The sequence below is a fragment of the Hylobates moloch genome, unplaced genomic scaffold (genome assembly GCF_009828535.3).
Source record: "Hylobates moloch isolate HMO894 unplaced genomic scaffold, HMol_V3 SCAFFOLD_8, whole genome shotgun sequence".
Taxonomy (NCBI): Eukaryota; Metazoa; Chordata; class Mammalia; order Primates; family Hylobatidae; genus Hylobates; species Hylobates moloch.
Window position 1 is genome coordinate 80,917,830 of NW_026652283.1, and position 16,884 is coordinate 80,934,713.

A 16,884-nucleotide genomic window follows, 5' to 3' on the forward strand; every position below is an offset into this window, starting at 1 on the left:
AAAAATTTAAAAAAGAAAAACAATAACTCTATTTGCTACTCCCAGCCCCTGGCAACCACTTTCTGTCTTTATGACTTTGACTACTTTATATACCTCATATAAGTGAAATCATATAGTATTTGTCTTTTTGTAACTGGTTACTTCAGTTAGCGTAATATCCTCAAGGTTCATCCATGTTGTAGCTTGTGCGAGAGTTTCCTTCCTCTTTATTTTTTAAGACAGCATCTCACTCTGTCACCCAGGCTACAGTGCAATGCAGCAATCACTGCAGCCTCAAACTCCTAGACTCAACGATTCTCTTGCCTTAGCCTCCCTAGTAGCTGGGACTAACAAGTGCACACCACCATGCCTAGATAATTTTTTTATTTTTTGTAGAGAAGGAGGCTCACTATATTGCCCAGGCTGGTCTCAAACTCCTAGCCTCAAGCGATTCTACCACTCTGGCCTCCCAAAGTGCTAGGATTACAAGTATGAACCACCACACCCAGCCTTAAGAATTTTCTTCCTTTCTAAGACAGAATAAGATTCTATTGTATACCACATTTCGTGTATCCATTCATCTGCCAATGGACACTTGGGACAGCTTCCACTTTTTAGCTATTGTGGATAATGCGGCTATGAACGTGGATACAAATGTCTCTTTGAGACCCTGCTCTCAATTCAGTTCTTTTTGGTATAGACCTAGAAGTGGAATTGCCAGATCCTATGGTAATTCTGTTTTTATTTTTATTTTATTTATTTATTTATTTATTTTGAAACGGAGTCTCACTCTGTCGCCCAGGCTGGAGGGCAGTGGCGTGATCTCAGCTCACTGCAACCTCCACCTCCCTGGTTCAAGCAATTCCCCTGCCTCAGCCTCCCGAGTAGCTGGGATTACAGGCCCACACCACCATGCCTAGCTAATTTTTTTGTATTTTTAGTAGAGACAGGGTTTCATCATGTTGGCCAGACTGGTCTCGAACTCCTGACCTCAGGCAATCCACCCACCTCAGCCTCCCAAAGTGCTGGGATTATAGGCATGAGCCACCGCACCCGGCCTCTGTTTTTATTTTTTTGAGGAACTGCTGTACTGTTTCCCATAGCAGCTGCATCATTTTACATTTCTACCAGAAGTACACATGGGTTCCAGTTTCTCCACATCCTTGTCAACACTTGTTGTTTTCTTTTCTTTTCTTTTCTTTTCTTTTCTTTTTTAATAGTAGCCATCCTAATGGGTGTGGTATTGCATTGTGGTTTTGATTTGTTATTCCTGCTTTCTGTCCATATATTTTTTCTTTTTTTTAAGTGACAGGATCTTGCTCTGTTGTTCTGGCTGGAGTGCAATGGCACCATCACGGCTCACTGCAGGCTTGACCTCCCAGGTTCAACTAATCCTCCCACCTCAGCCTCCTGAGTAGCTAGGACTATAGGCACACATCACCATACCCGGCTAAATTTAAAAAAAATTTTTTTTGGCCGGGTGTGGTGGCTCACACCTGTAATCCCAGCACTTTGGGAGGCCAAGGTGGGCAGATCACCTGAGGTCAGGAGTTGGAGACCCAGGAGGCTGAGGTTGTGGTGAGCTGAGATCGTGCCACTGCACTCCAGCCTGGGTAACAAGAGCAAAACTCTCTCTCAAAATTTAAAAAAAAAAAAAAATTTTCTGCCTCCCAGGTTCAAGCGATTCTCTTGCCTCAGCCTCCCAAGTAGCTGGGATTACAGGAATGAGTCACCAAGCCTGGCTAATTTTGCATTTTTAGTAGAGATGGGGTTTCTCCATGTTGGTCAGGCTGGTCTTGAACTCCTGACCTCAGGTGATCCCACCTCGGCCTCCCAAATTTTGGTATTACAGGCGTGAGCCACTGCCCCGTCCTAAATTTTAAAAATTTTTAGAGATGTGGTCTTGCTGTGTTGCCCAGGGTGGTCTTGAACTCCTGGGTTCAAGTGATCTCCTTCCTTGGCCTCCCAAAGTGCTGGGATTACAGGCATGAACCACCATGCCCAACCTGTCCATATTTTTTTATTATATTTTTTCCCTTTTATTTTTAACATTTTTGTGTCATTTTCTTTAGAATAAAGAGCTTAGGCCAGGCGCAGTGGCTCATGCCTGCAATCCCAGCACTGTGGGAGACTGAGGTGAGTGGATCACTTGACATCAGGAGTTTGAGACCAGCCTGTCCAAGATGGTGAAACTCTGTCTGTACTAAAAATGTAAAAATTAGCCAGGTGTGGTGGCGCATGCCTGTAATCCCAGCTACTTGGGAGGCTGAAGCAGAAGAATTGCTTGAACCCAGGAGGAGGAGGTTGCAGTGAGCCAAGATATGTCACTACACTCCAGCCTGGGTGACAGAGCAAGACTCTGTCTCAAAAACAAAAAAACAAAAAACAAAACAAAACAAAAGCATATACTTGCTTTGAGTTTTAGCCTAGCCCAAGAGCTTTTTTCATCAAGGCATCTGCAACCACTTAGGTTTATTATTATCATTACTAGTATGTTTGATCTTGTTTTCAATACCTTGGAATTTTTCTTTATTCCAATTTTTCTGTGTAGATATGATCTCTTTTGTTATTTGAAAGGTAGGCAATGTTTTTATTCCAATAGTCATTACAGTAAAGCTTTTCAAAGACATTCTCAGGCTGGATGCACATAATTGAAATATACTTAACAAAGCTCATACTGTCACAGGAAAATAATTTTTGACTTTCTGTTGGGAAAGATGATGTTGTATTATTTCCATTTGTTTCCTTTTTGCTCTGTTTTTTTCAATGTAGTTGGGCAGAGTACAGCATCATGGTTTTATTTTATTTTATTTTTATTTATTTATTTATTTTTTGAGACCAAATCTCACTCTGTTTCCCAGGCTGGAGTGTAGTGGCGCAATCTCAGCTCACTGTAACCTCTACCTCCGGGGTTTAAGTGATTCTCGTGCCTCAGCCTCCCGAGTAGCTGGGACTACAGGTGTGAGCCACCATGCCTGGCTAATTTTTTTTTTTTTTTTGAGACAGAGTCTCGCTCTGTTGCCCAGGCTGGAGTGCAGTGGCGTGATCTCAGCTCACTGCAAGCTCCGCCTCCCGGGTTCACACCATTCTCCTGCCTCAGCCTCTCCGAGTAGCTGGGACTACAGGTGCCCGCCACCACGCCCGGCTAATTTTTTTGTATTTTTAGTAGAGATGGGGTTGCACCGTGGTATTGATCTCCCGACCTCGTGATCCGCCCGCCTCGGCCTCCCAAAGTGCTGGGATTACAAGCGTGAGCCACCACGCCCGGCCGCCACTGATTTCTTTCTCACACAAACAGCAGCTACCTGAGGCAGGTTATAGGACAGTGTCTTCCCTCCAAATACATAGATTTGGTGCTAACATTCAGTTTTGCAGAGAAGCCTGCGGCCACCCCAGTTTTCTTCCTTTGAAGTTAATCTGATTATTTTACAAGATGATTGTGGATTTCCTTCTTTATCTTTCAAGTTTTGAAACTATTACAGTTTTTATGATCCATTAATCATCTTTCCATGTTTATCTTCTGATAAACAGCCTTGGGCCTGTCTTCTATTCCAACATTGTGACTTTTTCTTAGTCTAATCCACAATTTATTGCCTTATAGTTCCTTTAAAAAAAGATAGCTTTATTGAGATATAATTCATATACCATAGAATTCACCCATTTAAAATACACAGTTCAGGCCATTTGTGGTGATGCATGCCTGTAATCCCGGCTCCTCGGGGGGCTGAGGCAGGAGAATCACTTGAACCCAGGAGGTAGAGGTTGCAGTGAGCTGAGATCATGCCATTGCACTCCAGCCTTGGAGACAAGGCGAGACAGTCTCTAAATACATAAATAAATAAACAAGTATACAGTTCAGTGGTTTTTAGTGTGTTCAGAGTTGTGCAACCATCACCACAATCTGTTTTAGAACATTTCATCACCCCAAATAGAAACCCTGCGCCCATCAACAGTCACTTCCCATTTCCCTCTAACCCTTCCTTCTGCCTTAAGCTACCACTAATGTTTTCAAGGTTTATTCGTGTAGCATGTAGCAGTATTTCATTCCTTTACATTGCCAAATAACATCCTGTTATATAAATATACCACACATTATGTATCCATTCATCAGTTGATGGGCATTTGAGTTGTTGCCACTTTTGGGCTATGTGGATAATGCTGCTGTGAACATTCATGTCCAAGGTGTTTTCTATGTTTGTTTGTTTGAGACAGGGTCTTGCTCTGTTGGCCAGGCTGAGTGCAGTAGCACAATCTCAGCTCACTGCAGCCTCCATCTCCTGGGCTCAAGCAATCCTCCCACCTCTGTCTCCCAAGTAGCTGGGACTACAGGAACTCGCCACCATACCCGGCTAATTTTTGTATTTTTTTTGTAGAGATGGGGTTTCATCATGTTGCCCAGGCTGTTCTCAAACTCCTGGGCTCAAGAGATCTACCTGCCTTGGCCTCCCAAAGTGCTGGGATTGCAGACATGAGCCACCACATCCAGCATAAGTTTTTGTGCGGACTTATGTTTTTATTTCTCTTCACTGTACGCTAGGAGTAGAATTGCTAGGTCGTATGGTAATTATACATTCAACCTTTTGAGAAACTGCCACACTGTTTCGCCACCTCACATTCCCTCCCGTAGTGTGTGAGGGCTCTGATTCTCCACATACCCACCTGCGCTTGTTACCATCAGTCTTGGTTGTAGCCATCCAACATGGGAACTCAGTTTAGCCACATTCTCTGCCACTTTATAACATAGATTACCTTTTCTCTAGGGTCCAGGAAAAGGCACCTCATTTCCTTTTGCGGCCTCACAGAGGCACCTTTAATGTTCATATTCCTATCAACGTTCTTTTCATGATGATATATGTGCTCTTTAAGTTGGTGGAAGCTGGCCGGGTGTGGTGGCTCACGACTGTAATCCCAGCACTTTGGGAGGCTGAGATGGGCAGATCACATGAAGCCAGGAGTTCGAGACCAGCCTGGTCAGCATGGCGAAACCCTGTCTCTACTAAAAATACAAAAAATTAGCCAGCCGTGGTGGCCTGTGCCTGTAATCCCAGCTACTCAAGAGGCTGAGGCAGGAGAATTGTTTGAACCCAGGAGGCGGAGGTTGCGGTGAGCTGAGATTGCACCACTGCACTCTAGCCTGGGCAACAGATTGAGACCCTGTCTCAAAAAAAAAAAAAAAAAAAAAAAAAAAAGATGATGGAAGCTTTCTCTGTCATCCTCTTCACTTCCTTCTGTGCCTTCACCAGAATAATCTTTAATGTCTAAATTTCTACTAACAGTCTCTTCAAGACAGTCTAAGCTTTTTATCATGCACCACAAAATTCTTCCAACCTCTACCCACTATCCAATTTCATAACCACTTCCACATTTTTAGTTCTTTATCACAGCAGCCAGCAGCACTTCACTTCCTGGTACCAAAATATGTGTTAGTATTCAAGTGTGGTGGCGCACACCTGTAGTCCCAGCTACTTGGGAGGCTGAGGTGGGAAGATCACCTGAGCCTGTGAAGTTTGAGGCTGCAGTGAGCCAAGATCACACCACTGGACTCCAGCCTGAGTGACAGAGTAAGACTGTCTCAAAACAAACAAACAAACAAACACTAAATATATTTTAAAAAAGTATTAGTTTACTAGGGCTGCCATAACAAAGCACTACAGATGAGTGGCTTAAAACAACATGAATTGATTCTCTCACAGTTCTGGAGCCTAGAAGTCTGATATCAAGGCATCAGCAGGGCCATGCTCCCTCTGAAGGTGCTAATAAAGAACCCTTCCTCACCTCTTCCTAGTTTCCAGTTGTTGCCGGTAATCCTTGATATTTCTTGGCTCATAGCCTCATCACTCCAATCCCACCTCTGTCTGCTGTCGTCACATGGCTTTCTTCCCTATGTCTCTCTGCCTGTGCCTTCACATGACATTCTTTTTTTTTTTTCTTTTTTTTTTTTTTTTGAGACGGAGTCTCGCTCTGTCACCCAGGCTGGAGTGCAGTGGCACGATCTCAGCTCACTGCAATCTCCGCCTCCTGGGTTCAAGAGAGTCTTCTGCCTCAGCCTCTCAAGTAGCTGGGACTACAGGTGTGAGGCAGCACGCCGGCTAATTTTTGTATTTTTTTAGTAGAGATGGGGTTTCACCATATTGGCCAGGCTGGTCTCAAACTCTTGACCTCATGGTCCACCCGCCTCAGCCTCCCAAAGTGCTGGGATTACAGGCATGAGCCACTGTGCCCGGCCTACATGGCATTCTTAAAAGGACACCAATGATTGGATTTAGGACCCACTCTAATCCAATGGGTCCCCATCTTTTTTTTTTTTTTTTTTTTTTTTTTTTTTTTTTGAGACAGAATCTCATTCTCTTCCCCAGGCTGGAGTGCAATGGCGTAATCTTGGCTCACTGCAATCTCGACCTCTTGCGTACATGCGATTCTCCTGCCTCAGCCTCCTGAGTAGCTGGGACTACAGGCGTTGCCACCACACCCGACTAATTTTTGTATTTTTAGTAGAGACGGAGATTCATCATGTTGACCATGCTGGCCTTGAACTCCTGATCTCAGGTGATCCACCTGCCTCAGCCTCCCAAAGTGCTGGGATTACAGGCCGTGAGCTGTGAGCCACCACGCCCAGCCAACTTTTCTTTTTTTTTTTCTTTTCTTTTGAGAGGGAGTCTCTCTCTGTTGCCCAGGCTGGAGTGCAGTGGCATAATCTCAGCCCACTGCAACCACTGCCTCCTCCACCATGTTGGCTAGGTTGGTCTTGAACTCCTGACCTCAAGTGATCCGCCTGCCTCAGCCTCCCAAAGTGCTGGGATTACAGGCGTGAGCCATCGCGCCCGGCCTGCTTTTTTTTTTTTTTTAATGGCATTTGTAGAAGATGATCTATGCTGTGTGTGTGTGTGTGTGTATCCCAAATAACACAAGTGAAGTTTTCCTTCATAGTTGCATAACAACCTACACTCACAAGTACTATTTCCACAGCGCAGAAAAGAAAAAACACAAGCATCTCTGTGTATATTGGAGGTGATGGATAGGTGGACAAGACCGTCCTGGTAGCTTTTTACAAGCAGGGAACCACCAATGATCAGTGTTCCTAGAGGTCCTCCCCTCCTTAGAAGACAGGTTTCTGTTCCCTTCGCCCAGGAAATGCCCGTGAACTTGGTCTCCTCTGCTGCCTCACCCCACACGCCCCCAAGGCTCATCTTCTAGGCCTTGTAGGAGGTGTGATGACTGTGGTATCTCCCTAGGGCGTCTGTGAGGAAATGACCTACGAGGAAATTCAGGATAATTATCCACTGGAGTTCGCCCTGCGGGACCAGGACAAGTACCGGTACCGGTACCCTAAAGGGGAGGTAGGTGGGATTTGGGGCTTAGTCCCAGCCACCTACTGCCTGCCTGGGAGTACCACCTGTGGTTGAGGGCCTGTGGGGCTCTGCAGCGGTTGCGTGGGTAGCAGAAGGGGCCTGGTCTCAGAGGCCTGCCAGCCTGGGTGTGTGGTTCATCTCCACCCCTTCCCAGCTATGCGGCCGAGGCCTTAGTCCTTTCCTCAGGTGTGGGGTGGGCAGTGCCATGTAGGGCAGGCCTTCAACCCGGAGACCTTTGGCTCCCTGCTCTCCATTCTTGTCTTTCCCATTCCCAGGGGTGGAAAATTCAGAAGGGCAGGGCCTGAGGTGGGGGGGTCTGCGGACTTAGGCTTTCCTGGGACCCCTGTAGACAGTGCGCGGTCCCCTGGCGTTCCCAGGCCAGCTCCTTTCCCAGGGAGTTGTCAGCCCTTTCCAGGGCGCTCAAATGGCTGGGGAGTTGGGGAGACCATGGCGGGCCTGGGACTCAGGTCTCAGCTCACTCGTGTCCCTGTCTCGGGCCTCATCCTTCCTTTGGATGCTTCCTCTTGTCACAGGCTGAGCCCATCTGTTCTTCCTGTGGCTCCAGGCACCACCCCCAGCCCTGGCACCAGACCCAGGGAGACCTTCCACACATGAGCTGGCTACCACAAGCCACTGCACTTGCCACCTTCTCTGACACAGGTCAGCCCAGGCCCCAGGTCAGAAACTGAGGGTCACCTTTGACTGAGGCATCTCCTTCCACTTCCAGGAGGTGGCCTGGGGCAGGGGCCAAATAAAAATACCCCCCATCAACACACATATGTACACATATATATATACACATGTAGAAGCACCTCCACCCAGAAGCCAGGCTGACAGGTCTCTATACTGTACCATCCTCAGGATAGTATAGCTCTTGGGAACATTAATTTTTCCCCACATTATGTTGTGTGGCCAAGTTCAGATTTAGAACCAACCCAGATAACGGTCAGGAGAAACAAAGCAGCTGGCTGCTCAAACTTGAGAATACAGGGAGGAGAACTGGTTGAAAAATTCATGTTACCAAAAGAACCGATCTAGGATTTTCTCAGAACTACCAGGAACTGGCACAAATCAGCATGTCATTTTTGCTTCCTAATCAAAGCATGTTCGGTTCTGACTGCTGGAGGCCACTTTTGAAGGACCACTCATTGTGTGCAGATGGATGAAACTGATGAAAATCTCTAAACCTGCCAGGTTGAGAGGCCCAGCAGGGGCCTAAACCGTACATCACGGCAGGCATAGGGGGAAGATACTGGGCAGGTAGACTGAGGATAGTTCCTGGGGACCCCAGCTGTTTCTGATGAGTCACACTCCAAAAAGTTCCACGTCTTTGCTCTCTTCCCCTTTGCTCTTTTTTTTTTTTTTTTTTGAGACGGAGTCTCGCTCTGTCGCCCAGGCTGGAGTGCAGTGGCGCAATCTCGGCTCACTGCAAGCTCTGCCTCCCAGGTTCATGCCATTCTCCTGCCTCAGCCTCTCCGAGTAGTTGGGACTACAGGCGCCCGCCACCACGCCCGGCTAATTTTTTGTATTTTTAGTAGAGACGGGGTTTCACCGTGGTCTCAATCTCCTGACCTCGTGATCCGCCCACCTCGGCCTCCCAAAGTGCTGGGATTACAAGCGTGAGCCACCGCACCCGGCCTCCCCTTTGCTCTTGTCGGTGCACTCTGTTTGCTGTGGGCTGGAAGCAGGCGAAGTCTTCTCTACCAGTCACATGAATTCCATAGCTGAGGATTCAGTGCAGAGCTCCATGGGTGGGCACTGAGGTGGACCCTGGGATTGAGCCTGAGGCCTAGCTCTGCGCTCTCAATCCTACCAGGACCTGGCCCTGAGATGGGAGAGGTGGCCCCTTTCCTCAGCTGCCCACCCCCGTGGCCTCAGAAGCCTAGTCTGGAGGAGGCCCAGCCACAGCTTCCCAGGATGGTGAGCAGCTGCAGGAGTGGAAGGTGACCCAGTGTCCAGATGTGTCTATCCCTCCCCCAGAGCCAGGCCTGAGGGACACCTCTCTGCTTGCCCTTGCAGTCCTACGAGGACCTGGTCCAGAGACTGGAGCCTGTCATCATGGAGCTGGAGAGGCAAGAGAATGTGCTGGTCATCTGCCACCAGGCTGTGATGCGCTGCCTGCTGGCCTACTTCCTCGACAAGGCAGCAGGTGCGGGCTGTGCCCTGGGGGAGGTGGGAGGGTTGTGTGAGAAGGTAGGCACTGTCACCAGGCATTTCTGGTGTGCTAGCCATCCCCCTCTGTGTCTACAGAACAGCTGCCCTACCTCAAGTGTCCGCTGCACACAGTCCTGAAGCTGACCCCTGTGGCATATGGTAAGGAAGCTTCCTGCACATTGACTGTGGGTAGCCATGACCTTGGATCTCTGCACAGTTCCATGATTTTCTCCAAATTCCTTGAAAATTGTGTTAGGAGCCCATTCCTCCACCTATTACCCCACTACCTTTCCCAATTTGCTTTTTTTCTTTGAGACAGCATCCCACTCTGTCACCCAGGCTGGAGTGCAATGGCATGATCTAGGCTCACTGCAACCTCCATCTCCCGGGTTCAGATGATTCTCTTGCCTCCACCTCCTGAGTAGCTAGGATTACAGGCGCCTGCCACCATGCCCCGCTAATTTTTGTATTTTTAGTAGAGACAGAGTTTCACCATGTTGTCAGGCTGGTCTCGAACTCCTGACCTTAGGTGATGTACCTGCCTCGGCCTCCCAAAGTGCTGGGATTACAGGCGTGAGCTACCGTCATGAGCTACCATCTGCGGCCCTAATTTGCTTTTAAAAAGTTTGTTGTGGGGCCGGGTGCGGTGGCTCACGCCTGTAATCCCAGCACTTTGGGAGGCCGAGGTGGGTGGATCATGAGGTCAGGAGATCGAGAACCTCCTGGCTAACGTGGTGAAACCCCGTCTCTATTAAAAATACAAAAAAATTAGCCAGGTGTGGTGGTGGGCACCTGTAGTCCCAGCTACTTGGGAGGCTGAGGCAGGAGAATGGTGTGAACCTAGGAGGCGGAGCTTGCAGTGAGCCGAGATCGCGCCACTGCACTCCAGCCTGGGCGATAGAGCGAGACTCTGTCTCAAAAAAAAAAAAAAAAAAGTTTGTTATGAAAAAGTTTATGTGGCCACAGAAGACCTCCCCATTGACTTTTCTTAACCATTGCCTATCTGCATGAGGGGCTTTTCTACTGATTTTTTCTAAACCCCTACAAGGCCCCATGGTCCTCAGGGCCTGGACTTTATTCTGGGTGCAGGGCAGTGTGAGTCCCACCCCTGCCTCTTGCTATACCAGCAGAGACCTCAGGCAACTTCTTCATCTCTCAGGCCTTAGCTCCTCACCTTTAACACAGGTGCTCTTGGGGGAATGGCTGTGAAGCCCAGTGGCAGCTGATGTCACTCCAGTGTGTGACAATGGCCTCATCCCCCATTGCACTGTGCACCTGGCACACAGTTGACTGGGCCTTGCATGGTAGAGTTGGAATGTGGGTGGTTTGGGGGCCCTGAAGACTTTGAGAGTCAGTGACCTCAACTCAGGCCTGCTGTTCCCCCGATCCCTCTCGGTCCTGGGGTTGGGGAGCCTGGGGCCTCTGCGTGGCCCTGTCTGGGCCGTCACATACAGATACGCGTGGGTCTGACAGGGTGTCTCGTCCTTCCCGGGGCTCCCCAGAGCTGCCTAAAGTGGAAGAACTAGAGTGAGGCTGAGATGGCTGCTCCATTCCACACGCCCAGACCCCCCTCCAAGACAAGTTTCTAGCTTCTGCACCTCAGCTGCCTTTCAGGAGTGGGGATGGATTTGCATCTTCCCTTTGGCAGGTTGTAAAGTGGAGTCCATATTCCTGAACGTGGCCGCTGTGAACACGCACCGGGACAGGCCTCAGGTAGCAATGGGGTCACTGCTGGGGTAGCAGGGTGTTCTTGATGTGGGGATGTCCAGACTGCACATCCTCCAGGGCCAGGCCCAGCTGGGGCACCTGCCAGAGGGAGCTTGAGTCTTCTGCCAAGACTGTTGTCCCATCAGCAGGGCGGGGCCCTGGCTCTGGGTGGGGCCTGCATCAGGCCTTCCCAAGGCACCTGCCCTGGGAATGGGGAAATCCCTGACTCTGGGCCACCAAGCTCAGGAGTGCCTGAGCTTGGGTGTGGTTGGACCCCCAGGACTTGAGGAGCCACAGGGCTCCCAAGCAGCTCCTTGGAGGTCTAAGTCAAGGGGGCCCTTGGGCTCAGTGAGAATGAGGCTGGAGGCTAAGAATGAGGCTTCTGGCCTTCAGAGGGCAGGTGGGCACTCTTCCCACTCCCCATCCCTGCAGCCGAGGCCTCATGAGCCCCTTTTCTAACCCCAGCACCTTTAAAAATTAAAATGGGATCATGCACTTTTGGGGAAAGGGACATGCAAATGGTGAAGGGGCCTCAGCATGGGGTGGAGACCTTGGTCCATAAGAGCAGTCACCACCTGTGCTCCCCAAGTGCCTTGTGGAAGGTAGAAGCTCCTCAGAGTGTAGCTCAGAACCACTCTTGGTCCCATGTGGGGTCCCTCCACAACGTTGGCTCCCTCTCCCACTGGGGCCAAAGATAGGACCTACACTTCTGGGAGCCCTGGTCCCAGTTCCTGCAGGCCACTGCATGGAGAAGGCTCTTGGGCCTCAGTCATGCCTGTTGCCATCCATGATGAGGCCTGCTTGGGCTCTGGGTCCCTGCTGAGGGTGCAGGCCTTGGGTTGGACCAGGACATCTGGCCTTGGACCTCACAGCACAGGTGTGTAGATGTGTCCTGTCCCTTCCCAACACCACTGCCCCCAAGCAGGACCAGTTACCCTGCAGGTCTCTCTTCCCATTGCTCTGATAGTCCGTGCATGTCTTGGCCAAGTTCAGCTCAGGCCCAATTTGGTACCCACAAGTCACAGGGGAAGGCACCTCCCAATGGGCATCCTTTGGGCCAAGGAAGGCCCAGATGGCACTGGGCCCCCAGCGCTGACAGAGTGATGGTAAGAGAGGTCCCTGGGCCTGGCAGCCCTTGGGAGCTGACCCTGCCGGTCCATCACCATAGTGTGGCTGGCGGTCACTCTGCCCACTATGGGTGGGTGCTTCTGAGAGGCAAACCGCTACTAACCCCAGGTTCCCGAATGGCTCCCTTCTGGCCCATCCGTTGGGGCAGGCTGTGGAGAAAAGGGGCACCTCAGGAAGCCTGCCCAGCAATAAGAAATATACTTGCCCCTATAATTCCAGAGGCCGGTCCTATGAGCCAGGCTGTGGGCCATGGGGGCCATGTCTCTCTCCCTGCAGATCTGGGCATGTCGTGTTGCATGGGGCAGCAGCTCAGGTCATCAGTGACCTGCTCCTGCAGGTGATGGTTCCGGGGCCCACGGCAGGGAGGAGGGGCCACCAGGCTCTGGGGCACCTAAGACAGCCTCAGAGAGCTAAGGGAAGTTTCAGATTCCCTATTCCTCAGGCCTGAGACACGCTGAGCCCGACAGGCCAAGGATGGGACTGAGCTCTGCAGTTTGGTGGGAGCCATCTATAGCTGAGGGCTTCAGGAGGCCCTGTACCCCAGTTCTGAGGGGACAGACCAGGCTGCAGACCAGGAAATGCCCATAGGCTTCTGGGGCACCTCTGACACCTGCGTGCCAACACTTTAAACCAGGAAGGAGGCACCCCCAGGAGTTGAACCCCTTCCCTGCCCCACAGATGAGGATAAAATCCCTGAGCCAGGGGTTCCTCCTCAACTGACCCAGCCCTGAGATAGGAGGTGGGAGTGGCCTTGCTTTGGGTATTGCCTGACCTGGCTGCAGTGGAGCAGGAAACGAGGTGACATCCTCCACCGCACCTTTGTTCTATTGTCCATCTACCCGCTGTGTGGCACGAAGCTCTTGGCCATGTATTCTTAGGGAAGCTTGTGGTCTAGAGTCTTGCGGCTGTGGCTGCTACAGTGAGAATGTGAAGCCTGATGAACCACAGTGGTGAGGAAGGCAGACAGCAGGCATCTCATCTGTTCCTGCCATGGAGTGAATGCTGTGTGTTTTTATTGTACAGAACGTGGACATCTCAAGACCTCCAGAGGAAGCCCTTGTCACGGTGCCTGCTCACCAGTGACCATGTTCATCCACTGTGACCACTAGGCAGGCACTGGTCTCTGCAGAGGGGGTCATTCCAGGCCCTCCAGTGTGTGTGATAGTCACCATGCCATGCAGGGATATTCTTGAAGCCACACATGGCTGGCGGAACCCAGAACCCCCACCCCAGCCCACCTGGCTCTTTGTTGACAGTCGGCGACAAGGTTGTGCATGGCTCCTGACCTGCTGCTAAGAGTCACTTGACCAGACTGCACCTGCATGGGCTGCGCGGAGGTTGCCCAGCCCCAGGTTCTTCCGGCGCAGCTCTTAGGTGTTCACTCTCGCCAGCTCAGTTGGCTTTGTGAAGTGTGAAACCCTACAATGTGAAAGGAAAGTGCTTGCTGTGATGTTCCTACTGTGGCCCAGCTGCCCAGCATGGACCTGGTGACTCTCTGCAGGGCCTCTACCATCCTCTCTGTGGCCACTTCCTGAGCCAGAGGCCAGGTCTTCATGGGGCCCTAAGCTTCTGCTGCCTCTGGTGAGAGGGAGAGCCCTTCCCATCCTTACCCACCAGGAACTAGAGCCCCAACCACAGCAGATGCTTCCCGGGCAGCAACTGGCCAGGCCCTTGTATCCATGTCACCCTTATTTGTGGGCATTCATGAAAGCAATGCGCTTGCTTCAGCACATTGGGATGCACAGAAACGTGCGGGCAGGGGGCAGTTGTGGTCGCCCCTCCCCAGTTGTGCATGTACCCGGCTACTTAGGTATGCTTAGGGGAGCTGGTGGCCAGGGGTGCCCCTTCAGGCCTGCTCTCACAGTGAAACCACCTCAAGACAAGGCAGGGAGTTACCTTCCTGGTGCACACACCGAAGTGCTCGAGGGAGAGGCTGCTGCCCCCTCTCCCCTTCCCTGGCTGTGGACACCGGCAGCCGATGGGGAGGTGGCCTCTTGCCTGTTGCTGCCTGTGTCCACACAGGAATGTACACTGGTGGCAGAGACATGCATTTGCCATAAGTAATTCAGAAACACTTGTATGGTCCTGTAAAACCTTTCTGGTGTTTGTTGACTTCTGCCTGTGGGCCTGACGAAGGGAGAAGGCAGAACCATAGGCAGTCCCTGGGCAAGGGAGGATTTTCCCAGCCACAGCACACAGCCTTCCATTCATGTGCATGTGAGTCTGGTGAAAATGGCCTTGTGAAGTCCAGTGTCTGTCATGCTCCTGAGTTCTTTTGGTCCCAGAGAGGCAGCCTGGGCAGTCTGTTTACAGCTGGCAAACAGACTGGCTGGCAAGTTGTGGGGCTGGGTCAGAAAGTGTTTGGACTTGTAATCAGGTGCCCTGCTGTCCACAGGTGGACTCTGGGGAAGCCAAACCCCTGGATCCCAAGTCCTTTGTGTCCAGAGCCTTTCCTGGCCTGTTCCTGGAGGGTAGCACATCTTTCCAGCCTCCCAGGGCTTTGCAGCCTGCAGATGCCACCCATCCCTGAGAGAAGTTAGCCTCCCTGGCCCTGGCCGGTGGTCTCTCATCCTTGTGTGCTGCTCCACTAAGAGATGTCCAAGGCGGAGCAGGGACAAGATCCTTCCAGACTCATCTGTCAGAGCCCCAAGCCCTTTAGACCCAGAGCCCAAGGACCATGCCACTGCCTTTGGGACACTGGGACTGCAGCCTTTGCTTCTGTGTATTTTGGAGTTGCGGTGACTTTTGTCACCTGGACGCACTCATTTGTTAGCCATAGTGGGTTCCCTTGGTCAGCAACAGTGCATGTACCTCTGGATGTCACCTGAGGTGAGACCACCGAGGCCTTTTCTCTCTGTGTACAGAGGGGAGTTAGGAGTTGCTGGACTGGATGCATTACAAGGACTGGGGACAGGGCAGAGGGACATCCAGGGATCAGGGCATGAGTGGGGGCAGCCTCCCGGCCTCTGCCCTGGCATGGTCTCCGCGTGGGCTGAGGTGTGGCTGATTGGCTGCCACATTTCGGCCATGCTGGCTGGCGTGCCCATGTTGCAGATATTCTCCCGAGTTCCCAGAATGGATGGTATTGAATCTCAGCCACATGCAACACTGTGTCCAGCATTCTTTGCAATAAATACTTTTTTAAAAATAATCTCAGGTTGTATTTGGTAGCCAGTTCTCCATTTGTGAAGTGTTTTTTTTTTCTAGCCTGCTCTGTCAACACCTGGTGCTGTGGTCTTCCTCGCAGGTCTGTGTTGGGATCCTTCGTTCAGCTTCCACCCCCATGTTCACTCTCACTGAAGAGGAATCGTGCTGCCCTGGAGTGAGCCCTGGCCTGGCATACATGGGCAGGTGGCCTGGGTCTTCCCTGGGCTGACCTGGGGTACGGGGCCCTTGGCCCTGAACATGAGGCAGATGTGGAGGGGGCGGTGCAGCTGGAGTGGAGCACTGTTAAGGGGAGGATTCTGAGGTCCCTGGGAATGTGGGCTTCAAATGGGGCGTTCTTGGGGAGGAGGCCCCAGGAGCTGGGTCAAGGATGTAGTGGCTGCATGAGGCTGTGGGTGACAGCATGCTGACCAGTGTTTTGGTATTTTCTTTTTTTTTTTGAGACGGAGTCTTGCTCGGTCGCCCAGGCTGGAGTGCAGTGGCGCAATCTCGGCTCACTGCAAGCTCCGCCTCCCGGGTTCACGCCATTCTCCTGCCTCAGCCTCTCCGAGTAGCTGGGACTACAGGCGCCCGCCACCACGCCCGGCTAATTTTTTGTATTTTTAGTAGAGACGGGGTTTCACCCTGGTCTCGATCTCCTGACCTCGTGATCCGCCCGCCTCGGCCTCTCAAAGTGCTGGGATTACAAGCGTGAGCCACCGCGCCTGGCCTGGTATTTTCTTTTTCTTTTTTTCTTTTTTTCTTTTTGGAGATGGAGTTTTGCTCTTGTTGGCCAGGCTGGAGTGCAATGGCACGAACTCAGCTCACCGCAACCTCCGCCCCGGGTTCAAGCAATTCTCCTGCCTCAGCCTCCCCGAGCAGCTGGGATTACAGGCATGCACCAGCATACCTGGCTAATTTGTATATTTTTAGTGGAGACAGGGTTTTTCCATGTTGGCCAGGCTTGTCTCAAACTCCCAACCTCAGGTGATGCACCCGCCTTGGCCTCCCAAAGTGCTGGTATTTACAGGCGTGAACCACTGCACCCGGCCTATTCTGGTATTGTCTTTGTCACCTGCATCTGGGGTCGGGAAGGTGGAGACAAGGGGCTGGGTGTTCTCTTTTCCATGCCTCAGAACATCACGGGCTGTCCATACTTCCTGCCCTGGAGCTGGCTTTCCGGGAAGTGGGTTGTAGGGGGGCTCCTCTGTCGACAAGATGGGGTGAGGCATCGCCGGGTGCCCGCCTGTGCTCCTCCCAGTGTGTCAGGGCAGAGGATGGCTGTGGCTGGGCTGCTTCTGGGTGGTTTGGGGTGGCCAGCAGCTATGTTTCTGCCTTCTCCAACTATGCCAAGGGGTCTGAGGGAGAGGCAGCTTTGCAGGATTCAGGTGGTGACTAACCTCCGCCTGGTGAGAGCTTGGGG

General features: G+C 51.4%; 1 protein-coding gene across 4 annotated transcripts in view; it reads left to right on the forward strand.

The window, feature by feature from the left end:
* The window catches only part of PFKFB4 (6-phosphofructo-2-kinase/fructose-2,6-biphosphatase 4), a 36,727-nt gene extending 21,259 nt beyond the window's left edge, over nt 1-15,468 (forward strand). Inside the window, exons 10-15 of one of the 4 annotated variants that reach the window (XR_004249323.2) lie at nt 7,212-7,316; nt 7,862-7,988; nt 9,348-9,477; nt 9,579-9,641; nt 11,131-11,195; nt 13,341-13,359. Coding sequence is in view for 3 of the 4 variants with exons in the window: in XM_032161655.2 (XP_032017546.1) it covers nt 7,212-7,316; nt 9,348-9,477; nt 9,579-9,641; nt 11,131-11,195; nt 13,341-13,400 (423 nt within the window). In the remaining variant the exon portion in view is untranslated. Of the gene's footprint in view, nt 1-7,211; nt 7,317-7,861; nt 7,989-9,144; nt 9,305-9,347; nt 9,478-9,578; nt 9,642-11,130; nt 11,196-13,340 lie in introns of those variants that run through there. The other 3 variants (XM_032161655.2, XM_032161656.2, XM_058442726.1) reach the window with 3 other exon arrangements.
* The last annotated feature ends 1,416 nt before the right edge of the window (nt 15,469-16,884 follow it).